At 30.2% G+C, this 27,639-nt stretch overlaps 1 protein-coding gene across 10 annotated transcripts in view; it reads left to right on the forward strand.

The window, feature by feature from the left end:
- LOC143047992 (sperm-associated antigen 17-like) overlaps window positions 1-27,639 on the forward strand; it is a 43,037-nt gene that overhangs the window by 4,170 nt on the left and 11,228 nt on the right. For 4 of the 10 annotated variants that reach the window (XM_076221395.1, XM_076221386.1, XM_076221387.1 and 1 more), the window contains 26 exons: window positions 642-813; window positions 1,276-1,464; window positions 1,990-2,016; window positions 3,314-3,498; window positions 3,904-4,054; window positions 5,860-6,056; window positions 6,590-6,727; window positions 7,241-7,517; window positions 7,893-8,105; window positions 8,908-8,928; window positions 14,424-14,564; window positions 16,239-16,427; window positions 17,384-17,571; window positions 17,977-18,131; window positions 18,378-18,553; window positions 20,382-20,566; window positions 21,169-21,294; window positions 21,591-21,702; window positions 22,270-22,431; window positions 22,938-23,105; window positions 23,503-23,633; window positions 24,009-24,141; window positions 24,506-24,684; window positions 25,283-25,418; window positions 26,099-26,131; window positions 27,161-27,354. In XM_076221395.1, the coding sequence (XP_076077510.1) occupies window positions 642-813; window positions 1,276-1,464; window positions 1,990-2,016; window positions 3,314-3,498; window positions 3,904-4,054; window positions 5,860-6,056; window positions 6,590-6,727; window positions 7,241-7,517; window positions 7,893-8,105; window positions 8,908-8,928; window positions 14,424-14,564; window positions 16,239-16,427; window positions 17,384-17,571; window positions 17,977-18,131; window positions 18,378-18,553; window positions 20,382-20,566; window positions 21,169-21,294; window positions 21,591-21,702; window positions 22,270-22,431; window positions 22,938-23,105; window positions 23,503-23,633; window positions 24,009-24,141; window positions 24,506-24,684; window positions 25,283-25,418; window positions 26,099-26,131; window positions 27,161-27,354 (3,978 nt within the window). The remainder of the gene's footprint in view (window positions 1-641; window positions 814-1,275; window positions 1,465-1,989; window positions 2,017-3,313; window positions 3,499-3,903; window positions 4,055-5,859; window positions 6,057-6,589; window positions 6,728-7,240; window positions 7,518-7,892; window positions 8,106-8,907; window positions 8,929-14,423; window positions 14,565-16,238; window positions 16,428-17,383; window positions 17,572-17,976; window positions 18,132-18,377; window positions 18,554-20,381; window positions 20,567-21,168; window positions 21,295-21,590; window positions 21,703-22,269; window positions 22,432-22,937; window positions 23,106-23,502; window positions 23,634-24,008; window positions 24,142-24,505; window positions 24,685-25,282; window positions 25,419-26,098; window positions 26,132-27,160; window positions 27,355-27,639) is intronic. The other 6 variants (XM_076221390.1, XM_076221393.1, XM_076221391.1 and 3 more) reach the window with 5 other exon arrangements.

Consider the following 27,639-nt stretch of genomic DNA (forward strand, 5'->3'; position numbering starts at 1 on the left):
GAAACACATACATCAACATTCACTTTGATCAACAAAACACAAAAAATATAGATTATAGGTTCAGGTTGCACTAAAGCTACTGATACATATTTCAGTGGTGTTGTTATGCAACTTTTGTTGGTGCATTTATCAAGCTGCATTGCACTAGGTTTCAAGCTTTAATAAAAAAAGGTGTCATAATGTACATGAAAAGTCAGTTTAATTATCTGGTACTGGTAGAAGTAATTTGTGTGTGTTTTTTGTTTGTAGAGTATATTTTACCTCAGGAAATCACAAATTTTAAAATGCAGATCTTCTGTCATTTTTGTATTGAAGGTAGCATAACATCTATCATGATTTAACTAAAGCTCTTCGAAAATCAAAACTTATTTCTAGAGTTTTCTTAAAATGAAAGAAAATGTCTTGGAATAAAAGTTTTAATGTTTGTTTTATCTTCAATTTAAGGATTTGCATTGTCTTGTTACAATAGTTCCTAAATCAAAATGCACTTATTAACTAGGAACTACTTATAAGACATTTCTTATAAACAAAGATATTACCAATAGACATTTTTATAGCAAAAGAATAATTCTGATACATTCAGGCTGCTAATAATAGACCATAGTTTTAATGGCATATTATTTGATTCTAATCTCATGCAGGCTGCCAATGATAAAGGAAAAGAAAAGAAAGGGTCAGCTAAAGGAAAAGATAAACCAAAGTCTGCAGGGAAAGGAGCAAAAGGAGGGAAAAAGACCCCAGAACCACCTTCAGCTAAAGAAGGGTCTAAACTGAGAAAAAGAGGAGAAGAGGATGATACAGGGAAATATATTGGTAATACATTGTACTACAAAGCTGCAGGAATAAATAACTTTTGATAGCATTAAAACATACCTTAGGAAAAACACAGCTATTGCAATTTGATAAAACTGTATAAATATTCATTTCCTAAGTAACTAATAAGGTAATAAAATGTGAAATGACTACATTATTGCACAGTTATGACACATGTATGTCCTGGACGGTCTGCTTCAGGTTCCACAACTTACAAGCTGTAAATCTTAAAGGAACATTATTTTGTCACTTTGCACATCTTTTACTATAATAAAGCTCATAAAAGACTTGGTTTTAAAATCAGGGTTCAATCTGAGCAACAATAATTATGTCATTTAACAAAATTAATGCAGAATTGAAATGCAGACTAAAATTTGTACACTTAAAGTTATAAAGGAGATGTAGACAGATTGAAAACTTACATACACTACTTTGTTTATAATAAATCTGTTTCTTTTGCAGATGATGAACCTGATGACGGTGCCAACCATTATATCCTGGTATGTGGATACAACAACCCTCACTTGTTTAAAGAGATGGCAGAACTTGGTATCAATGTAGACTCTGTCATCAGGATAGGTTCACAGGACTATGAAAGATTTGAAAAGAAAGATGACGAACCAGCTATTGAAAAAGATGAAAAAACACTAGGTAGGTTGTTCAATGGTGAACTTTAGATCTTTTAAATTTTGTTTTAATCAACTTAACTGACAAGCCTAACTGTCAAGGCTAACTGTCCATCTGATTTTGAGGTTTGGTTCTTTCAGATCAGTAACAGCTGAGTAGTTTTTATTGACTTTTTTAGAACAATCCTCTTTTTATTTAAATTTTTCATTTTCATTTTGCAGTTTTGTCAATTGAACCAACCCCCTGAAGTGTTACTAGTATGATAGGGTGTCTTCAGGTGGATGTTGTTTGATAACATTAAATGACAACCAGAGTAGACCAGTATTGCAAGGAAATATAGGTTTCTTCACATTTCACAGCCTACACATTTTGAGGACATCACCAGTGTCTAAATACATTAATGCATTTTTTTTGTCAGAGTTTCCTTAATTATAGCTATCAACTTCAAGAATGTAGTTGATTAATTGGTTGTAAACATTATTAAAGGTTTCATATTCATCTCATTTTTTGTACACAACCATTTTGTGCAGTCATGAATGCATTTTTCAGGAAGAGGGAGGAGCAGACAACTGTTGGGTAGGTAGAGACGACACATTTTGTTCAGTTTTTTTCAGGCATGGTTATGAAGATTTCATTATTCCATTATGGTTCATCCACTGTCTAGCATGTTTATATCATCTTATTTTCTCCTATCAATATTTCATCTTCATGAAATTGTTCCAACTCAAATGTACTCTATCATTTATTCATACCTTTTGTAGTCTTGTTTACCTAAAATTCCTTGATATTAGTAATCTGATTGAATTATGTTGTATATGAAGAGGAAATAAAACCCATTTTAACGAAAAATTTAAACATGAAAAACTGATCTTATTTTTATAACTATTTTGGTTTAGTCATAGCTAGATATTGGAGACGTTTGATGTGCATTTGTTAAAATATTGTTCAAGGTTTTATTTAAGTACATTATGTACAATTGTTTTAAATATGGTGACAAGTTATGCACAGGGAACATGTTTTATCAATGCACATTATAAAAAACAAGTTAATCACAACATTTAAAAGGAATTAGGGATACATGCCTTAGTAATTAAAAAAAACTGTTCTGTTGAGAAAAAATAAGGGCCAAAATATGTATATCTATTTCTGTCTTGGTTTAAAAAAAAATAAGGATGAAGTGATTTTATTTCTTATTATATTTTTTATATACAATATGGGGAAATGGTCTAAACTAAAAATTTCCTTAATTTAGTTGGTAGGTAGGTAGATTGGAAATATTATTTAAGTTTTTATTTTTAAGGGCCTTAGGGACGAACAAACTAATTAAGTAATTGCCATTTGTTGACATATAGCATATATATATTTTTTTTTTATCATTTTGTACTTAAATGATGCTGTTAGTTTTTTTCTTTTTGAATTTTTGCTCATTGTTGTAGGCTCTATGGTAACCTATAGTTGTAATCTTCTACATCATTTGGTCTTCGGTTGAATTTTTATTATATACTAATAAAGAGGAAACATGAAACTTATGTTATGTATGAATTAAATATACAACTATATTTATGTATACTCTTTTTTAGTGCTATAGTTATTTCTCTTAATTGTTATTTTTATTTTTCAATGACATCAAAAGCAATACACACCATACCTTAGGGTTTGGATTGGGTTTATACAATAGATAATAATGGGCTAGAAAACACAATAAAGATGAAGGCAAAAAAAAAGAATAAAAAGTACAGAAAAAACACCTCAAATAAATATATGAAGACCTGTTATCCCAATCTGACATACTTCAATTATCAACCACTGCCAATTTTCATATCATTTTATCAGGCACTGAAATTTATATATCTTTTATTTTTTTCAACTGTAGCTCTTGAAGAAGAGGAAAGAAAACAGAAGAAGAAATTTAAGAAGGAGTTGAAAACTTTCTGGAAAGATGTTATACTACTTTTACAGAAACCTCCAGATGATTCCAAACTTCATGATATTTCAAGAATGGAATATGAAGTGAAGTCTCTGATCATCCCAGAAAACTTGGAAGATCCAGAACAAAAGGTATGTATACTGATTACCGCTAGTTTATGTGAAGTTTAACAGTAGAGATCTAAAAAAAACTTGGCACATTTGCCAACAAATATACGATAATAGAACAGAAGTAGACTGATAGAAGCATTCAAAAGTTTCAAAAAAATCAATATCTTAAATACTGTGATTATAACCATCAGAGAACAACAATATGGTTTTATACTCATGAGAATTTTACTACTTCAAGGGATCACAGTTACTTTTAGATTGCTCTATATAATTCATTTTCTCTTTTCCATCACTGACATGTAACAATGTTGCTGTATGATATACTTTGTTCATGATTGGTGTTGCCTTTGCTAATTGTACTCACTTTTATTTCATGAATTCCTTTTTTAAAATTGCAGTATTGAGATATTTTTATTCTATTTTTAGGCTTTATTTGGATCAGCTGTGTTTGAAGATATTGCCTGTATGATTTATGACTTGATTGATTCCAGGAGGCAGTACAAAAATTATTTACAGAATCTGAAATTGATTCATGTTCCAGTATTTGGACAGCCATCACCTCCCTCACCTGGTGCAGGTAATTACTTTGACTTGACTGTTGCTCTCCATCTTTTGCAACTTGTTCAAACTTCTGATCAAATTGCAATTTGTTTTATAAAACCAAACTGTTCAACTGGTCATAAATTTGAACAAACTGCTGAAGAAATCCACAGTCAAGTCGTGAAAGTGCTAGGTGATAATACAAAGCATATACCTACAATCCTATAAGACTTTAACTATTAACTGAATGTTTATACTAAATTTCTGCACAAAATTAACAAAATATTCCATCAGTATCTTAACTGCATTATCGGATTAAACAGTTGATATTTGTATTGTTGTTTATGTTGCCCTTTTCCATATTTTCCAATAGAAATACATAAAGCTTAATTTTGGAGTCAAATGTATCCCTGTTAAAATAACTGTTAATGTTTTTTTCCAGTGGATTCACTTTTGTTCTATTTTACACGAATATATATGATTTTAAAAATTAAATTCAAATGTTTTGATTAAATACCTATGTATTATAGGAATTTCTTTAAACAGTGTGGATGGTAAAGGATCTAGAATAGTTACCAGTTTATTGTTTATTGTTTGTTACTTGTGCTTATTGTTTTTATTAGCCTTAACTACATGGTGTGTATAGTCTTGTGAAGCATTTGAAGGACAAAAAAAACACAAATATATATTATTTATATGTGTATTGATAAATTACCTCAGTAGATTTATATGTAGATCAACACAGTCGAAACTGGTTTAATTACAAAGATTTTAATAGATTATCAAACAAACATATTGTGCTTCAGGAAAATGCATGACAATTAGGAAGGCTAATTTTTGTTTTTATTAGATAGAAAAATACTAAGTATATGGTAATTATGCAAGTACAAAAAAGTTCCTTGTTACCTTCAATATTTTTTTCTCAACAACAACTTCAGTGCATATGTATGCAGCATTCTTTTCATATACCAAGTATTTATAATTTCTTGAATTAGAGTGTTTCTGATATGACGGAATATGCACTATGATTTGCAGTCATTCTTTGAATAAATATATCTTGTAAGAAAATTTAAGGCCACACCAATTTGATTTCTTGATCTTCTGACTATACAGGAACACACATCCATGTTTGCAAATGAACTTCATGTTAACATGTGCTTAACTTCATAACACACAATTTCAAAGCATCCCAACCTTTCTCTACTATGAATATTATCATTAAATTGATGTTGTTAAAATTTATAGTTATTTTCTGAGATATATCGCAACTTTAGTGATGGTCATGAAGTAGCTAAGCATTTTATAGTATTTATTGGCTATACAACTGTTTACACATTCAAAGGGTGTGACTTTTGTTTCCAAGTGCGTATTTAGATAAAATACCAACACTATTTCGTTTTTATTCTAAACATTTAGAGATCATAATGACATTTTTTATAACTTTAAATGTCGCTCTCATTCCCATATTTTGTATTATTCCTTGTTGAAGTTTTCTGTATTTTAACATAGTTTGTGTGTGCCCATTTCAAAATTATCTGAAGTTTTTCTACGACATTCTAGACGATTAGACAATTTTAATGCACCGTTTCAAATATGATGTAATGGTATAGAAAAACCTTGCAGCTGAGTAACTTGTGACAACAACAGGCTACATTTGAGAAAAATGACTGAAAAGATTTTTACCTATTTCTGCCGTCGCCATATTAGGATCATCGTAATTCCAGTTACGATTATCAGTTTAATTCCAGTAAATGTTCAAAGTCTGCAGTAATAAATAAATGCAAATATTTCTGACTTAATTGTAAACTAGTAAAGATTCATGTGATGATATTATTTCTTCAGATGATGGGAAACCAGTTTCTGGTGCTCCAACACCAGCTGCTGACAAAGACAAAGGTGCCCCACCTCCTGCAACATCAGTTGTTCCTGACCAAGATTTTGTCACACAAACTGATATGAGATATTACAACGATCTGATGAACTGTGTACCACAGGAATCTGTCAGTGTACCTTTAGTCATGCATAGCATGCTAGAACAGGTAACAAATGTTGTTTTCCTTTTGGACAAATGTCCTTAAAGTCATAATTCATTTTAGTATTTTCATGATTAATTCACTGTCAATGAAACTTTTTAATCAATCGAAACATTGAGATTTCTTAACTTAGCACTATCAGATGGCCTTAGTTTAATATGGTACAATTTTATGAATTTCTGAGCATCATTGTTTTATAAAAATGAAAAAATGAGCCTAGCATACACAACTATAAACATGAAACAAAAGATCTGTGTGGTGTACATCAGTTGTATAGTTTTACCATTAAAAATTGGTGTACGATCCTCTTAAACTCTTCAATTGATTTTGCATGCTAAATATTTTATTCATTAAAAACGAAGTATGTCTGGCATGCTAAATTAGATGTCTTTTTGAAAATTCAAAGTATGTACTTAGACATTGAAGAAGTGGACAAAGTTGTTTTCAAGATCTTTTAAAAACATAATTTGTAATATGTATGTTAAAACTTTTTTATTTATATTCTTATGTAATAACACATGTTCTTTTCTGAAATTAAGATTGTGGCGACAGAAGAAAGTAAAGAGCCTCCTAGTGAACAAGTGCCACCAAGACGTAAAGATGGACTCAACTCAGAACTTGCCAAATATATCAGTGGAATGGCATTCAAACTTGCCCTTACTGAGGAGGAACATAATGTGAGTTGTCTCCCCTTAACTCTGAAAAACTTACTCAAAAGGAATAACATACTATCTGTTTAAGTAAATGGAAAAAGATATTGAACTATTTGCAGAAATAAAAATACCATTTACTTCAGATTTTTATTTTTGCATAATAGACTCTTTGAAACCTTGTCTTAAATAATGAGGGAGATGATTTCTTATTATACTGTGTATTATGTAATCGTTTTTTCAACCTATAAAAATTCAAATATATAGAGAGTATCTGAATGTTCACTTTTTTTCCTTTCTATTTTAGATTCTAACTTTTGAAATAAATAGAAAGATAGATATTGGTCTATTTAGCTTAACAAAAAAAAATGATATTGTTTTCTTCAGCGTTTTTCTTTTTTAATAAATTTTTCATATTGAAAATATGTCTAAGATAGTGAGGTATATCATGTCCTTAAAACATAAGGTATTTGTTTTAAACCCAAGAAATATAAATTTATAGAGAGTATCTTAATGTTCACCTTTTCCTTTCTATTTCAGATTCTGTCTGATGTTTTTGATCTCCCAGACCGACCACCAGAGAAACCATCAGGACCACTTTTGATGAATGCTAATGACAAAATATCACAAAATTGTCAGAATTTAAAAACAATATATGGCTTTAACCCAGAACAAGTCGAGAAAGAGATGTTAGAACGTCTTCCGTTCTCTGCTATGCTTGACCTACCACGTCCTACATCTGAAGTGGCTAAAGAAAGAGCTGCTAGACTGCAGGAATTGGTACACTTCTGTGCCACAGGTGGACTGTCCCAGTCAGGTAACAAGCTCATGTCTAACACATCAAGAAATTGAAGTGGTAATGGGTATCTGACTTATTATAATCATTACAATAGAAAAGTCATGTATATTCAGTATTTGCCTATAACCTACACAGTCTTGGTACCAATGGAATTCTTAAAACGAACTTTTTTCACTTAGAGAACTCATATTTAGTTTTTTTAACAGAAATTGAAAATCACATGTATCACTTTGTTCAGGGATTCTGTAGCAATTATTCTTTAAAATTGCAGAAATACAGTGTATTCATATCAGGAAATTTGGGTTTGATGCACAATCTATAAAGCATAAAACTAGCAAAATCACATTTTATAGAATGATGATAAGTACATGTAATGATTATTCTTCTTTTCAGAAATTGATAGAGCTTTCAAACAGTTTGTCTTTGAGTGTATGGATTGGTCAACTACAGATCCTAATGGATTCATTATGACAAAAGAAGGTGAAGGAGTGGTGCACACTGTGATCCCATGGGATGACCCTTATCCTTTCTTTAAAGGAATGATCCCACATCACTTAAAGTCTGCACTGAGAGATCCTATGTCAACACCATCTGAGGAGCGATCAGGTAATTAAGGCTTCTATTTCAATGGTGTGATTTGGTTGAAGTTTTGTTCCACTATTAACACTTTGTGTGGGGTTTCATTTCAGCATACGGTAAAGGTCATTTCATGTAAATCTATAAAAAAAGGTTAACATGATGATGGTCAAATATTTGTCACTGGTAAAACTTTTTTTGAATGTACAGAAATTGCCATCAACATAGTAGTATATATGGAACTAAGCAAATTTGGTTCATGGTGTCCAAAATGTTAAGGATTTATGAATAAAAGTATTGATCATTTTAGTTTTTAGCAATATTTAAATATTGCATGGGAAATGTATTCCTATAAATCATTTGTTTCTATGTTAGTTTGATATTAGTTAATTTTACAATAGGCAATGAATGATAGATGAAATTTTACAACTTGAGCATGAAAAAAAAAAACCATAATTGCATGCAAACTTGTATCATTGGATATTACTACTATAACAAGATTAATAACCCATGGTCAATGAAATAGACTTACAAACATATCATGTATAAATGGTTGCTGTGTTGTTAATATGGATTACAGTTTTAATTTTTGCTTTATTTAATGTGTTTGCAATAAATGTTGTACACATTTGAATGTGTAAAGCACACACTATGTATACATTAAAAATAAAGTATTGTGTGTTGATATTTGATTTAAGCACAATTTCAGTATATTTGTTCTAGCAATTCTCTTACGACTCCCTGTTTGCTAACTGGTAATGGTATCACTAGAGTGTTTTAATGGTTAAATGCATATCACACAAGTGTTTCAATTGTTGCTTTATTTGTACAGTGCGAATTGATCCTGTACCGAGTAAGTCGTTCACCATATTGTACTAGCATAATTTCTATCATAGACAGTCAACTAAAATTACTCCTACCTTCTGCCATTGTAACTACTTTTATAGATTTGTTTTCGTGATTAAATAACAGAAACATGTACTGTATTGTATAATATTAAATGTAAGGTTACCCTTTTAAAAACTTTCCAAAGATTTTAGTTTTCATCTATAAAAAGTAAATACTGTAATTTAAGCTGGCTTAAAAAAAAAATGAAATGTTAAGAAAATGGTATGATTACAATAATGTTTACATGGTAATCATACAATAATGTTTTGACAATATGTTTCAAACTATTAAGGTAGCAATACACAGTTAGAAGTTTAGTTTCACATTATGGCCCCTGTGAATTTTTTAAATATGAAAGTTTTTGTACAATAAAATTGATTTTTAGATAATTGAAGAATAATATAGCCTTCTTAGTGGGTTTATATGAACATTTTGATTATTTTTAACATGTTTTATAGGCCATTTATATGATTGACAGTCCATATTTTCCTATCCGTACCGTTCATAGGTCCATAAATTATTGTAGTGTTTATCAACAAAGATTTTGCGCTCGATTTTTTCAATTCAATTTTATGGAAAAACGAGCAGATAAGCATATGATTTTTTTTGGACCACTTGATAGATATAAACCTATGGATTCAGGAAAGGTTTCACTGTAATTGATTGAAATTTTCCTTTAGACCAAATTTTGGAGACTTTTGTGACATGTTCACCCCCCTTTTTTGCTATATTTTGTATCCAAGAAATGCAGATTGTTGCTATGGTTACACCCAAGAGGGATTATATTTCACCCTTATGACCATTAGAAATGAAATCTATGGAAGATTCTCTTTCTATAAGTATATACATGCATAACACACATATAAAGCCTTCTTTGTTAGACAGGAGGGGAAAGAGGATGTTTAAAAATTATGAGTGTCAATTTTAAGTTTTTTTCCTAACTGTGTATTGCTACCTTATGGCATTTGGCAAAGCAAAGAATTGCTTTTTTTAAGACAAATCATACCACAAATCTATTGATAATTAGGTTATAGATACAATGCTGAGGGAGAAACAACCTTTAGAATGACAATATATGTTAGTTTTGTTGTTTATTGTCCTTAGCAACCAATATAGACATTTTGACACAAAGACTTGGTTCCGTCATAAATTGATACTTTATTGGCTACCCCTTGGAAAAGAAGATTGCGCGTTATGTAGAAACCTTAGAAGGGAACGCTTTATATTTTTTCATGCGACTAAATCAAATTTATTATTTTAGCAAGTATAAAGTCACAATTTAGCATGAATTAAGCCTAATTTTTTTCCCGCTGTTATAAATGAATTCAGTATTTACTAAATTTTAACCAAGGCTTTGGTATGGTAATACACAACAAAATTGACATTATAGAGCTTTAAAATAGCTTTAACCTGTATAATTTGTCTACTGTTAAGGTTAATTTAAGTTTTTAAACTAGAAAAGACAGGCTTAGAAGGTATAGTTATAGAAATTTGACAAAAAAAGGAGAAAATGCACTTTGACATGGCATGTTTCATAAAATCACTTTTTTGTTGCATTTCAGTGTCAACTGCTAACCTTCATAAAATATTTATTTCTGAACCGATTTTCAAAACTAGCAGGCCAATTTGCTCGTTTTAGCTAGTAGAAAACAGAAATCCATTTAAAGTGGAATTGGGAAAAAAATTGTTAATCCTTAAGGTAGCAATACACAGTTAGAAGTTTAGTTTCGCATTATGGCCCCTGTGAATTTTTTAAATATGAAAGTTTTTGTACAATAAAATTGATTTTTAGATAATTGAAGAATAATATAGCCTTCTTAGTGGGTTTATATGAACATTTTGATTATTTTTAACATGTTTTATAGGCCATTTATATGATTGACAGTCCGTATTTTCCTATCCGTACCGTTCATAGGTCCATAAATTATTGTAGTGTTTATCAACAAAGATTTTGCGCTCGATCTTTTCAATTCAATTTTATGGAAAAACGAGCAGATAAGCATATGATTTTTTTTGGACCACTTGATAGATATAAACCTATGGATTCAGGAAAGGTATCACTGTAATTGATTGAAATTTTCCTTTAGACCAAATTTTGGAGACTTTTGTGACATGTTCACCCCCCTTTTTTGCTATATTTTGTATCCAAGAAATGCAGATTGTTGCTATGGTTACACCCAAGAGGGATTATATTTCACCCTTATGACCATTAGAAATGAAATCTATGGAAGATTCTCTTTCTATAAGTATATACATGCATAACACACATATAAAGCCTTCTTTGTTAGACAGGAGGGGAAAGAGGATGTTTAAAAATTATGAGTGTCAATTTTAAGTTTTTTTCCTAACTGTGTATTGCTACCTTATGGCATTTGGCAAAGCAAAGAATTGCTTTTTTTAAGACAAATCATACCACAAATCTATTGATAATTAGGTTAAAGATACAATTCTGAGGGAGAAACAACCTTTAGAATGACAATATATGTTAGTTTTGTTGTTTATTGTCCTTAGCAACCAATATAGACATTTTGACACAAAGACTTGGTTCCGTCATAAATTGATACTTTATTGGCTACCCCTTGGAAAAGAAGATTGCGCGTTATGTAGAAACCTTAGAAGGGAACGCTTTATATTTTTTCATGCGACTAAATCAAATTTATTATTTTAGCAAGTATAAAGTCACAATTTAGCATGAATTAAGCCTAATTTTTTTCCCGCTGTTATAAATGAATTCAGTATTTACTAAATTTTAACCAAGGCTTTGGTATGGTAATACACAACAAAATTGACATTATAGAGCTTTAAAATAGCTTTAACCTGTATAATTTGTCTACTGTTAAGGTTAATTTAAGTTTTTAAACTAGAAAAGACAGGCTTAGAAGGTATAGTTATAGAAATTTGACAAAAAAAGGAGAAAATGCACTTTGACATGGCATGTTTCATAAAATCACTTTTTTGTTGCATTTCAGTGTCAACTGCTAACCTTCATAAAATATTTATTTCTTAACCGATTTTCAAAACTAGCAGGCCAATTTGCTCGTTTTAGCTAGTAGAAAACAGAAATCCATTTAAAGTGGAATTGGGAAAAAAATTGTTAATCCTTAAGGTAGCAATACACAGTTAGAAGTTTAGTTTCGCATTATGGCCCCTGTGAATTTTTTAAATATGAAAGTTTTTGTACAATAAAATTGATTTTTAGATAATTGAAGAATAATATAGCCTTCTTAGTGGGTTTATATGAACATTTTGATTATTTTTAACATGTTTTATAGGCCATTTATATGATTGACAGTCCTTATTTTCCTATCCGTACCGTTCATAGGTCCATAAATTATTGTAGTGTTTATCAACAAAGATTTTGCGCTCAATCTTTTCAATTCAATTTTATGGAAAAACGAGCAGATAAGCATATGATTTTTTTTGGACCACTTGATAGATATAAACCTATGGATTCAGGAAAGGTATCACTGTAATTGATTGAAATTTTCCTTTAGACCAAATTTTGGAGACTTTTGTGACATGTTCACCCCCCTTTTTTGCTATATTTTGTATCCAAGAAATGCAGATTGTTGCTATGGTTACACCCAAGAGGGATTATATTTCACCCTTATGACCATTAGAAATGAAATCTATGGAAGATTCTCTTTCTATAAGTATATACATGCATAACACACATATAAAGCCTTCTTTGTTAGACAGGAGGGGAAAGAGGATGTTTAAAAATTATGAGTGTCAATTTTAAGTTTTGTTCCTAACTGTGTATTGCTACCTAAGACAATAAAAAAGAAAACATATAAAACAGGAATTTGAAATGTATATACATTTGTACTGGTATAAATTTTGAAGATTTTGATCAGATTTTTTAAGAAATGATTGTTGGCAACCATTACTTTATTTAAGATTTTTACATTGGTAATTTTTAGATATAAATGGTTATCCATTTTAAAATTTAAAGTAGACATACTACTGTTGAGACATTGTTTTAAATTCTTTTACTACAAGTACTTGTAAAAAAACAAAAAATATGATAAATTTGCCAATGAATCCAAATTTTCTTTTTCTGTCAAACTAAAGACCTACAACAATTGTATTCCCCATTTTCAGTTGACCTTGAATCCAGTCATTTGTAAATAGATATAAGTCATTGAGATTTTCATAAATGTTTGATTTCATATAGAAGTAGTTTAAATTGATTTATAATAGAATAAAATGAACCAAGTGGACAGAAATATTTGGACGTAACATTAATAGAACTATCAAGACTTCATGGTTTTAGTTGACTGTCATGCTTATCACAAAATAACATATCTCATTGGATCATTTTCATGGCTTATTTTAAGATTATTAGAAAATAACTATATACACATTTTTAAAGGCACTTTTTGCAATTTCTCTTCACATTTCTTTATTAAAAATACCAGTTTTCAATATTGAAGAAAATACGTTCAGAAACAAGATTATTAATTTTATTTAGTTAAATACCAATAAGATTTTTTTGGTAGTTTTGTACAAGTGAAAAAAAACCATTGTTTTGTTAAAAATGTTACCAGCAAACTGATATTTAATAAATTTAGAATTCACAACTTAATTTTCAAATTATATTTTGACAATCTATTTAAAAAGCATCAAAATCAAACCAGTAATAATACATTGTACCATGAAATAGATCCTTCAATCAAATGCATGATAAATATATTTATAATTTATTACAGTGGTCTTTCTAACTCTCTACCTTTTCCTGTGCACACCAAGCTTTTTTCTTATTACATTGGCTTACATTTATATAATTTTGTAAGCTTTTATTTTATTTCATTTTTTTTTCTTCACATGTTAGACTTTTTTTAAATTACAACTCTTTATTATTTTTTTTAAATTATTCATTAGAATAATTAGCAGATTTATATGATCCATAAATGGTTTGTGTTTGTTGAATTCACATTAGATATTTTTTTTACCTGCAATAATAATATAGACAAATTTGATTTTTTTTATTTTAATTTATTGCTTCAGTTATATGTAATGTCAAAGACATGGATCAGTTATTTTCAGAAAGCTTGATGCTAATGACCATGGGAGAAAAACATAAATTTCAAGATTTTAAGATTTTAAACCCAAGTCTCACATTTTTATGAATTTGAACCAAAACTGATACTCTTACTGAAATAGAACAGTAGGAGAAAGACAGCTTATGCATAGAACGATATACACACATGTTATTTAGCTCATATAAAGTTCCTCAAATGAGGGAATTTTCTTTATGTATTAAACCTGTAAAGGTGGTTTTGTTTTGGTTTATGTACCTTTTTTAAGGACTAGAGGTAGTTTTCTGTGCAATCTGCACATTTAATGAAGTTCTAATAATCCAGTGTTGCACAGATTAAATTACTTGATGATTGGGTTGCCATTGCAGAAGTGAAGAATATTGTAGATTACTGATTATTATTGATATTTTTTACACAGGAATAGATTCTGATTTAATTGATTACTCCATATCTGGCACATCTTCTGATGTTACACCTATTGTGTCACCAGTACCACCACCTCCTCGCCAGCATGCAGATACCAAAAAACGACCTTCAAGGTCAAAGAAGAAACCTAAACGTAAATGCGTCGTGATTTGCTTATGTAACATTAGTCCCTACTGGCATGTTACATGTAGTCTCTTGCTTTTATTTTATACATGTAGTATCGTGTGTTTTGCTATTTTTTAGTATTTTCAGGATTATGAGAAGACGATATCATACAATGCAGATTCTGTTTCTATATCAACAGATTGTATTCATTCTTGCTGCTGCTTTTTATAGTTATGAATGACATTAGATAGATTATATTTTACAGTTTTTCTGTTTTAGCATAGGTTTCTAGATGCTATATTTGAATTTAACGATATAAAAATGAATTGATTAATAGTCTAAATGCTAGAAAAGTACTAATTTACTGTATCCTATTAGTGCTACATAAAATGATAAGTTAGTACAATTTCCTGACAATGATAATAATATTTTTTTCAAAATTAACTTCTTTATGATTCCAATATTCCTAACATAAAGGAAAATAATTTTGACAAACAATGATTCCGAAACTTTACGTTTGAGTTTTTCCTTAGTCTGAGTTTGATATTTTTGTTATTTTACTTTTTTCTTTGTTTAAATTATTTTTCATCATTTTCTTTACATTTTTGATAAGAGATTGAAGCAGAAACATACAACAACCAGTTTGACTAAATACTAATGTCAGATTGATATCTTGTTAAAAAAGAACATTAGTTATTCCTATTTGAACCAAATTTATTATAGTTCTAGTAGAGATATTATTTAGCCTGATCCATTTGTATTTAGGCTCCCAAAGTCACCCTGTATAGTCCAGTGTAGATTTTTAAGGCTTCTGTTTTGATTTTAAGATTTTTATGCCCCACCTACGATAGTAGAGGGGCATTATGTTTTCTGGTCTGTGCGTCCGTTCGTCCGTCCGTCCGTCTGTCCGTCCGTTCGTCCGTCCGTCCGTCTGTCCGTCCGTTCGTCCGTCTGTCCCGCTTCAGGTTAAAGTTTTTGGTCAAGGTAGTTTTTGATGAAGTTGAAGTCCAATCGACTTCAAACTTGGTACACATGTTCCCTATGATATGATCTTTCTAATTTTAATGCCAAATTAGAGATATTACTCCAATTTCACGGTCCAATGAACATAGAAAATGATAGTGCGAGTGGGGCATTCGTGTACTGAGGACACATTCTTGTTTATATATATTTTTAATTGTCTTTCAATAAATCAGTTTCTTATTGCTTTAAATAAATATATCAGTTCACATATACCTTTTGAAATATAATTCTTTACCCATGAATGTCTTTTTTTCTCTGTTTTTAAGCTAATTTAATACTAGTTATTGATCATAAATGATTTTAACACTTTATAGAGGAAATTTTCAGTTGATATATACAAATTTTTATTTTCTTGAATTTAGAAATATTTGCCCAAGATTTTTTATATTGTAAAAGAACTGTATTTTTTTAAATAGTGAGATGGTTTACTTAAAACTGTTTTAGGAATGTATATAGTGTTGTTTAACTGCTATATGGTTCAATTAGAAATGAATTAGCTGTCTGCAAAGAATTGATCCTTCAAAAGGCATCAAATAAGAATGAAATAATAAAATTTTAGCACATAGATAATTTCATGTTTCAGAAGACAACATGTTGAATAAGAATATATTTACACAGAAAAAAAGGAATTGATTGATTGTTGAAATAGTTTGTAAGTTAAATTTGAACAATTTTGTAGGAGCCGCCTCCCCTACACCATTAGAGGAGATGGGATTGGTCCACAGAAAGAGTGATGTAGCCATACAGAATGATAGATCACGTCCTGGGTCATCTGATAGTGGCAGTCTAGCAAGTAGTAAGAAGGGAATTCTTAGACCATCATCAAGGTCCAGTACTCCAGAAAAGAGGAGGTCCAGGAGTAATTCAGGTGAGTGATCAACCCTGATAACAATAAAATAGGAATTTGTAGATAGATATAGGAATATATGGTATGAGTGCCAATGAGACAACTATCCATCCAAGTCACAATTTGAAAAAGTTAACAATTATAGATCAGAGTACGGTCTTCAACACAGATCCTTGGCTCACACCGAACAGCAAGCTATAAAAGTCCCCAAAAATGACTAGTGTTAAGGCCTTTATTAATTTTTTTACAAACATGATAGTAAGGGATGGACTTTTCAGTCCTTTCTTATCGAAAATACAATTGACAGGAGTAGATCTAGTAGTAATTTAGTAAATAGAAATAGTAGCATGGGACTTTCTGTGTCATCTTAAAGGTCCAATTCACCAGAAAAGTGAATAATGTACTCTGATAACAGGCAGCTGACATTTAAATGGAAGTTGAGTCAAAATGCTTCAACAATCCTGGATATCTCAGCTTTCTAGAGAGAAATAAATTGATAAGCTGTATATGTCCTAGTAAATGTAGATGGAAAGGAAATCATAAAGTAAAAAAGTTAAATATTTAAGCTTGCTTCAGTAACTAAGTTGAACAATAATGAATACATGTATGTACAATCAATGAATGTGCAAATTCAGAAATTATTGCTTTAATTTATTATTGCCATTTTGTAATTTTACATCTTAAATGCTATTTTATTTTTTGCGATTTTGAGAAAAATCATATAAAAAAATAAAAAAATGGGAGTTTTTAACAATTGCTATCATAACTATGTCACATTTTTCCTAATAATAAAAGAAATCGCAATAATTTCTGAATTTACAGTAGTCAAATATTACCATTTTTCATAATTTTTATGTTTGTCATATCTAGAACTGTTTTGTAATTAATTTGCCTTTCTGTTTTGTAGTTGTTCACTTTGTTTTATATTTTCCATGTCTACAGCTGTTTTGTGATTAATGTGTCTTTCTGTTTTACAGTTGTTCACTTTGAGAAAGATGACACTGGTAAACCAGTCAGACATGTAGAAATGGAAACAGAGGAAGTCATTGAACCAGAACCATATAAAAGTCCAGAAGAAAGTATGCATGAAATTGTTGATGCACAGAAACGTAAACTGGATCAGTGGTGTTTTGCTGAACATTACGAGAAACCAACTCTACTTCAGGTTAGAGGTCATAAAGTCAAATCTCATAATAAACTCTCTGAAAAAGTTAAGGTTTTAAAGTAAAAAGTAAAATTTATAATTTCACTTTTTTTTATCATTTTGCAAGCAACTGGTACATGTTTTAGGGATTAAAAAATTTCCACATTTTAAATTTAAAACAAAATTAAAGTTTCATTCTGTTATTAACTCACTTTGAGCATATAAAATCTAATAGATAAAAAGTATGCACATTCTGTTTTGCAATGGTTGCCTTTTATAGCTGACTTTACAGTATTGATTTTGTTCATTGTGGAAGTCCATGCAGTGACATAAATCTACAATATTTGGACTTTTGTTTTATAGTTGTCACAATGATACCACAACTCCTGAATTTATACTTATTGTTACTGTCTTTGTTATATCTAGATCCTAAAAGAAGCCATTTACTATTTACCATTTGTGGACACCTACTATAACAAGAGAGACCACTCTATGATGGTTGTTCTACACAATCCACACTCCTTTGAACTTCAGAACCATGTGGACTGGCATACAGAACTCCACAGCAATCTAGGATTAAGGTTGGCATTGTGTTTTAATGTACATTTTTTTTTACAATATCAAACAATGTACATTAATTAATTATTGGATAAAGTGTTGCTGTTATTTTTACAATGCATTGCATTCATTGATAAATTTAAATTAGCACAAATAGAATATTGTTTGATATGTTTTTTGTTCTTGGTTTAAGTGGTAAAACAAGAAACTTAGATACATTTTTACAATATTAAGAATGTGCATGCTAATTACCTTTTGATTTTTCAAAGAAATTACAAGGAATATGTAGAAGAATCAATAGCCGACTGGACCAAGGAAGAGGAGGCTAAATACCAGGCTGGTCTTCTGTCACAGGAACTGGATAAAATGAGGAACGATGAAGAGGAAGCAGCCAAGGCAGAAGCTAAAGCCGCAAAGAGAGGGAAATCACCAGGAAAATCACCCAGTAAGTTGACACATGGTAGTTTGCTGTTTTGTGTGAGCCAAGACTCAGTGTTGAAGACCCTACTTTGACCTATAATGGTTTACTTTTACAAATCGTGACTGGGATGGAGAGTTGTCTCACTGTCATTCATACCACATGTTCTTATATCTAGCACTGCAATTTATGTTAAAGTATAAAAGTGTATAAATTAGCAAGATTTTAGAAATAAATAATTATAGAACTATGACAATATTATAAGATGAAGGGCACAAATAGATGATACAGCAATCCAATGACATAAAAAAAAGCTCATCTAGAGGTCATAAAAATAATATATAAGTGCTATAATACAATATATCAAGCTCTTAACAGCCACAATTCTAGACAAGTAGGTAGATGTGTTTAACAGAACCCAGGGATCTCCATGGATGAAAATTGAACCATGGAGGAACTTTCACTATTACAAACCGTGTATACGCTGTACAGTGTAGCGCGATCGGAAGTATTTTATCCCTCCATACAAGGAATGGTGAACATGCTAATTCATTGCTTATTGAAATTATATTTATTTGAATTTTCATTATAGAATTAGAAGTGTCAATATGTTCATTTATTGCCGTTTTTAACCATTCAAATACCAAGTCTTCATGGTCCCCCCTTAGTCGAGAATGACCAAAAGCTGTCATGAAGGTCCCCATGTAGATCTCTTGTATTTTTGGTAATTGTTATGGGGGTCAAAAATCATATGATGTGGAAGCTTATTTTTCATGGACACTGTCAAATTCAGAACCCATTACCGGTATGGCTGATTTGCAGCAACAACAAAACGATTCGTACGGGTTATGTAAAAGGTTAAAGAGATTTGTAAAGCAAATGAAAAGGTTTTTAATGACTTTATCTGACAAATTGATGCTGTGCAACATGCATCTTTCGAGTCTGAATAGAAACCGGAAACGCGGATGTATCAATTTGATTGTAATATACGAAATGAATTCGGAATTACGATACGATATTTCTTTACCAGTTTACAGGAAATATTTATAAGTTTTTACTTTTAAACTTTTAAAGTCATTTTAAATTATTGTTACAGCAGTACTCGAGTTATTTGTGATGAAATAATATTTACTGTTTTGCGTCTTATTTTGTACTTCTTAAAAAAGGGGGATGCTGATTGCGTAAGTCAAAATAAAGCACGTGTTCGACTTGTTAAACTGTTTTCTTTGTAACTGGATTATTAATTCATTTATTTAATCCAAATTATCATAATCATTTGCTGAAACTTAGTTGATTAATTCGACAAATGGATCGTCTATCCTCAGATAGTATTCTCCTGTCTGGTTTGTTGATCTACCTGTACAAGCTCAGGTACAAGTGATTAGCGATCTTAATCCGGATATCCCTCAGGCGTTAGAACTGTGTTGGATTATAACACAAAAAGCCTGAGGGTTATGCAATTACATGCATTTGATTATAAATGATAAAAAAAATGGCGTCGGGCTACAAAAAATGATGAAGTTTTGAACGATGGCGGAAGACAATTTAACGATGGCGCAAGATAATTTAACGATGGAGCGAGTCATTTGACGATGGCGCAAGACATTTGAACGATGGCGGGGCGCCATCGTTAAACAGGCCATGGAGATCCCTGAGAACCGTAAAAAAACCTGCCATGAATTACAATTTTCTTAAAGGACCAATATGTAAAAATAAAATCAAAGACAACCCCTCAGGCCATGACAAGGTTTCTGATGATGGATGATTTATCTGCTAAAGGTGTTTGATAGGGATTTGATATAAAAATGAAAAACGCTTTTCATAAAACTTCATTATTTACCTTTTTATATTATAGGTAGATCCAAGAGTCCAAAATCCAGATCAAGCAGCCAAGAAAGGTCTTCATCTGCCAATAGTAATATCTTTGTTAGAAATAATTCATTGAAAGCTTGGAAAGAGGAGCAGGACAGAATAAAGGCAGAGGAAGATGACAAAGAAAGAGCAAAGAGTGCTAAAAGATCTAAATCTCCTGGCAAAAAGGTCAGTATCTTATTAGTTATAAGAGCCTGTAATTCAGTGGTAGTCGTTTGTTTATGTGTTACATATTTGTTATTCGTTCATTTTTTTTATATAAATAAGGCCGTTAGTTTTCTCGTTTGAATTGTTTTACATTGTCTTATCAGGGCCTTTTATAGCTGACTATGTGGTATGGGCTTTGCTCATTGTTGAAGGCCGTACGGTGACCTATAGTTGTTAATGTCTGTCATTTTGGTCTTTTGTGGATAGTTGTCTCATTGGCAATCATACCACATCTTCTTTTTTATAATGTTTAATATCATGATAAAAAAGAAATGAAAAATTATTCATTTTGAAGAATTTTTAATTTCTTCTCAAGTTTATGTGTTTTGAAGGGGCACTAGCTGTCAAAATCATCATTCCATGTGTATTTTAGTCTAGACAATCTAATTAACCATCCAGGTTACCATACAGACTGTCTATTGAAGTTCACATGAATACATATTTAATGTGGTAAAAAAAATCACTTGCAATTGAATAGCTCATTTGCGATTTCTTAGCCTATTTTGACAAAACTGAACCGAAGTGGCTACTGAAAGCTTAAACCTATTTATTGCATATTTTAGGGTGATGACAAAGACAAAAAGAGACCAGGATCCAGAGGAAGTGCCAAATCTAAAGGTTCCCAGGATAAACAGGAACCAGTAGAGTTTGTGCAGCCGTCTACACCAGTGCAGGAGGAATTCTGGCCTGTAAGTGTAAAATACCATGTTCTTTTACATCAAGAGAGATTTTGGTTGTCCAGAATAGTTAGACGAGCTAATTGGTTCAAATTACAGCAAAACCATTGAGTTATTTTGGATCAGTACAAATATATAAATATTTAAATAATATCTTAAATTTGTTACACCAAAAAAAAGATCTTTTTATAATCCATATAGATATAGAAAGATGGAAAAGGCATAATAAAATTTATTTTGTAAAAAGACAAGTCGGGTGTGTTTTTGGATATATAGTATAAACATTAATATTATTTTTTTCATTTCAGTTTACTGGTTACGATGTTGGTAACAAACTGATACATGTATCTGGTATTACAACAACTCTATTTCCATCTGATGGAGGACAAATTAGAACAGAAAGAACAGATTTTGTTCAAGGTATGTATCGCCAATGTAACATTTTTCTCATCATGTGAATCCAGATGATTGTAAACAATTTACCTTAATTGATTTAAAGAAATTGCAAATTATTTTCACATTTGTCTTTGAATGTCCTTGATCATAATTTTTTTAAATAACACATTAATTTCTTTTTACATTCTTTCCAATATTTCAAGAAAAAAGCAATTGTCAAAGGAAAGAAAAGCTGAATCAACAGGTTTTTTTATGAAAATGTACTGTAATTCTCAGGAGTTGGTTTCACAAAAAAACTTACAATTAAGATTGATCGTAAGTCTTGAACAATTCAGTATACTTACCATCAATCTTAATTGTAAGATTTTTTGTGAAACTGATGAGAAAATAGGACACAAGCTAATTTTTGGCCAAATTTTACAAATATTAAGGATACTTACATTTTTAAAGAAAATAATAGTTCCATTATAGTTTTTTGTTTAAGTTTATATTTTGGTATTCGTCTTTTATCTTACTTTTATATTTTTAACTTAAAACAGAGAAATAATAATAAAAACGAATGAGGTATAGTGTTTTGACTTATTTCTACAGGAACATCTTGTGTGAAAGCGACAGTATTAAAAGATGGACATATTTTCTCTGTTCACATTCTTGACCCAAAAGAAAACTCTAATGGAAGTGAGGATGAAGATGATACTGATTCAAAGAAAGATGAAAAAGAAAAATCAGAATATGAAAAATCTGAAAAAGATGGTAAGATTTATCTTTTAACTTTTTTTAGCAAACAGTTTCCAAAGAAGAATTTTGTTACACCATGTTGTAAGATTCTCATCAATATTGGTCGAACTCAGCTTCTTTTGTATTTGGTATGGACTAAAAATAAAATTTAGTATCATTCACAAACATACTTGTTTTATAACTATTTGAAGGATTTCCAAAACTTAAATAAGGTTACAGCAATTTGAATATATGAATAACAGAATTTTTTCTCTAAAAATAATGCACTTGAATTTTATAGATAACTAGTTTATTTACGACAATATATTTTTGAACAATTACGATTTCATTTTAAATTTCTAAAAGAAACAGTGATACCAGTGATTTGAGACCATTTACTTTTGTATTAATTGTTTTTGGTTATCTCCCTTGTTTTTTGAAAAATTAGAATAGACAAAATAAATATCAAATGTGTACATTCATAGTTCAATAAATATCAGATGTGTACATTCATAGTTCAATAATATTATTTTTTACTGCAGATAAATCTGTAAAAGATACAGAGAGTGTAGGCGTGAAGACAAACATGTCTGTTAAATCAGAAGATAAAAAGACAGCAGTCAGTGCTTTTGGTTCTATAACAGCACAATTGATGGACGGCATGACCATGTCACTCAGTCAGTTTGGAGAAAGTGGAACTTGTGAAGAAGGTATGGAACAATCATTTCTGTATTGTAAAGATAATTAGTAAAATATTTTATTGCTTTTGAAATTATACAAAAAAAAATTGAAAATAAAATAGGTTAATGTCGTATGGTTGCATATGTGACAACTATTCACCAACTCGGGTTTGATTTGGATTTAAGCAAATATAGGTTACCTTTACAACTTCAACAATGAGAAAACCCCATCCCATAAAGTCAAAGTATTGTAAAAGAATATGTAACACATTCTCTGGTTTGTGTTTAATGTATGTATAAGTATTTGTGTGTGTGCAGTTCAATCTTATATCCTTTCATATTTATATATAACATAATACATATCTGATATTATAAAGAAAAGTCTTTCGCTTCAAGCTATTATATAAGAACATTTATTTTATTGCAGCTAAAAAGTATGAGCCAAAAGATTATGTAGCACCACCAACCACACCCAGTCCTGCCCCACCTCCATCACCAGCAAAGAGTAAGAAGGGAGATAAGAAAGGATCAACACCTGAACCACCACCTCAGGTTCCAGTAAGTCAACAAATTATCCTTTTCTGTATTGAACTTTATGAAGGATGATAGAAATATTATAATCATTTGGAAGTGTGTCTTCATACAATTATTTATGGTTTTGTTTTGCTTGTGAAAAATACTGCAAATCAATACATAGGCATATTTACCCAGGTTAGACAGTTGTGTTTTTTTTTTGTTTTTTTTTTTCCTGTCTCAGAATCTTATTAATATGAGCAGGGCTACTTTTTAAAGCAAATTGACACCAGTATCGTAAAATGAACAAAAATCATCTTCATGAAATATACATTAAGTGACATTTTCAAAATTGTATTGACTTTAAATGATTTTACCAAAATCTTTTGCAAATTATTGATAAACTTGTTGTTTTTGAAGGCACCAGATGAAGGAGAAAAGATTGATGAAGAGAAAAAAGATGAAGAAAAACCAATTGTACAACCCTTCCAACAGTTGTATGTTACATGCCCTGATGGTCTGAATGTTAAATATATATTGGAAAGTTCTGTAGGTTAGTAGATCTCTGGGGTTAAAAATAGTCAATATTGTTAAATATGGAAAAGAAAAATGAAAAGAAGCAAAAAGACATTACTTACATAACGAAAATTCAAATCCTTTCATTTGACAAAATGTTTTTACGTTTTCTATGGTCTTTATCAAAACATGTCAAAACTTCAAAAAGTATTTTTTATATGGGCTATTCACATTGAATTTTTTTAAATAACGCTCTATATATATATATATATATGTGAAAATTTTGTGATTTTGTAGTATATATACTACAAAATCACAAAATTTTCACATCCAAAACATTATTTTCATTTGCTAAAGTCTTCCATGGTTTATTATAATGTAAATATTATCTATTTCACCAGGAATGAAACCAATGACTGAGGATGACAGAAGGTTACTGGTTAAACAGAGTTATCCATTCAAGACACGATGTGAGCAGGAGTGTGAGGCTCCAAGGAAGAAATATATCCAGTCTGAAGTGTCCAGAATTATTACATCTGAGGGCACGGTCATTAAAAACATGGTGGATGGCAATGTGGAAGTGAGTAGAAATACAAAATAATTATGTTTAGGTAAATAATATTTCCCGTTTAAATAGTATTACACTTGTCTGGTCATTTTTGGGGCCCTTTACAGCTTGCTGTTTGATGTGAGCCAAGGCTCTGTGTTGAAGACTTTGGCCTTTAATGGTTTACTTTTACAAATTGTGACTTGGATGGATAGTTGTCTCATTGGCACTCACACCAAATCTTCTTATAATTATGTTTGAAGTTTAATGGAAGTAGCAATTTGCATGCAAGACTAAATGTATAGATAAAACTTTCAAATCTGGGATTGATGACCTATTAAGATGTAAATGTTCTGTTATTAAAAACCTGGACTATATTGTACTAAGTACATGTGATATAAGCCTGTAAGAAAACTTTGTAAATAACACATACAAGTCTAACAGTTGTGTTGTGAAAAAATGTATTTGGTTGACTTTTAACAATAAAAAAATATTTTCTACAAAATTTAGATATTTACAATCAGTACAGCCCTCAAATTACACAAGTTTGTTCTGAATAATAATGAATGGAATTAAAACTTGATGTTTCATATAAAAAAAGTTTAAATTTAATTTCCTTTTATCATTTAAGGTCTTGTATGCTGATGGTACTATAAGTGTCCACACAGGTCACTGGCCACTTCCTGTCCGTAGCCCTAGTCCTACTCCAAGGCGTGCTGGCAGTGCCATGAGCCAGCCAGAGAGAGCTGAAACACCAACAAAGAAAAGTTTGTATTGGTCTTAACAAATTATGATACTAACCATAAAGGCTGACTGTTTATTTATTTTGCTATAATGTGGAGAGATTTTACATTGTTGTTATATTTATTCTTTCAGATGAAACTAATTTTCATCATTCACAAGCAGTCAGGCTTTATGAAATGTATGATGATTTTTTATTTTGCTGATTTATTATCAAAATCAAAATTAACAGTGTTTATAATTTTTGAATGATAAGACACAAAAGCACTGTGCATGTATGCATTAAAAAGCTGTGGATTTTTTTAACAAATTTATTCACAGAAGTTTGTTTGCCTTAAAGAGATATGGTTTTAATTGTTAAAATCAGCTTTTAATAATACATATTAACTTAATTTTAATTTTTGTGTATTTTGCTTAAAATATAATTTATTTTGTCAATAAAACAGATTTCTGTGTATTATCTATGAACTGAATGAATGTGTACTTGCTACATTTTGATATGCAGATATTAAAATGTAATGATTAAATTACTAGTAATAAAATTTAATCAATTTTAGATTCATAGTTTGTCAAAAAATGCAACCAGTTCACTTACACTGAATCAAATAAACAGTACTTACAATAACATTCAGTTTATTGATATTCACTACTTTTCACATCATAGTTTTGAATTTTGAATGCAAAGAATAAATCTTTTTCAAAACAGCGTCAGGTGAAATAGAAAGTATCCCTGGCAGTGGTATGTATAACAACAAATGCATGTATTTTGAGTTATTCCCCCTTGTTTACTTCCTTAATCTTTTATTTAATGACTGAATTGAAATGTGTGCTTCATTTTGTTAAATTTATTTTGTTGTTGCTTATCAGCTTGAGTACTTAATAATAAAATATACATTTTTTAAGGAAACAGTGTTTTATTTTTTGATATAAATGTAATTTGTGTGGTACAAGTGTAAATAATTTGTCCTTATGTTTTTTTTAAATTGAAAAATATAGGGAATCTTTGTTTTACATCTCTTGTAACCATTTAAGAAACGGTTATGTCAGAATATATTTTGAAACTTTATTGTATTGCCTTGGTATTTTTGTTTTACAATAAACTTGCTCTGTTTTTTTTTAAAGTCAGTTCATTTCACCTTAGTATAAGAATTTTCATTCATGCGACCAATATATTCTGACATTAAAGTTTATTGATTTTAAACAAACTTGATTAATTTTCCCATCCTTCCCATGTTTTTAAATCCATCCTAAACTGTGAACTAACTATTTTCAAATTTTCTATTAATTACAGGTTAAGTATTGAGATCTGGTATTGGTCATGGAATGAAATCATAATATTTTACATCAGTTATGTTATATGTTTATAGATATATGAAGTTAGAACAAGCAACTGAAGGTTGCTACATAGACTTCAATAATTAATGGAAATGCATGCTATAGGGAATGCATAAATAAACTTGTTTAAAGTTGGTTGCCAAAGATGGTAAATACAAGGTGCTATGTCTGCCCAACACCAAAATGTTAAAACAATAAGGCTACTATCATTATGAAGGTATAAAAAATAGGACAAAAAGAACAATGCTTTTGAAAGTAACAATTGGATATTGCTTATCATCTTTAGATTTATATATTGCCAATCAAAATTACACAAAACTATAACTTGTATGCAAATTAATTGCAATCTAAAAATTAAGGTTTAAAATTATTGTCTATTTATTTAACTCTTTAAGAATTCTATAAGACAAACCATATTTGTATATTTTTGCAGCAGCAGGAAAACCAGCTAAGGGAGGAAAACCTGTCCCGGAGAAAGCTGAAGAGGAACCACCAGAACAGGAGAAGAAAGGTGTGTGGACCACAACATATCCTAGTGGAGAGAAAATACAATATAAAGAAAATGTGGAGACGGAAGACTTAAAACCTGTCATGATCTGTGTGGCAACGGATCCAGAAACTAATCAAGTTAGTATCAATAATTGTACGATTGATTGCAAATGAAAAGAAAATCTACTCTGTTTGAACTAAACAAAATTAATTATAGTTAACTACAGAATTGTTTGTTATATGTTTTATACAGTTTGATACTTATTTGGTTATTTCATGTAAAAATGCTGTGAATTTTTTTTATTTTGTTCCAGTCATTTTCTTATTGTGATGTTTTAGTGAAACAGATGTAAAATTCATTGCTGATGCTAGTAAAATTTTAACAGGAGTAAATCAAGTATTTTATTTTATCTCCCTTGTTTG

The sequence above is a fragment of the Mytilus galloprovincialis genome, chromosome 10, assembly GCF_965363235.1.
Source record: "Mytilus galloprovincialis chromosome 10, xbMytGall1.hap1.1, whole genome shotgun sequence".
NCBI lineage: Eukaryota > Metazoa > Mollusca > Bivalvia > Mytilida > Mytilidae > Mytilus > Mytilus galloprovincialis.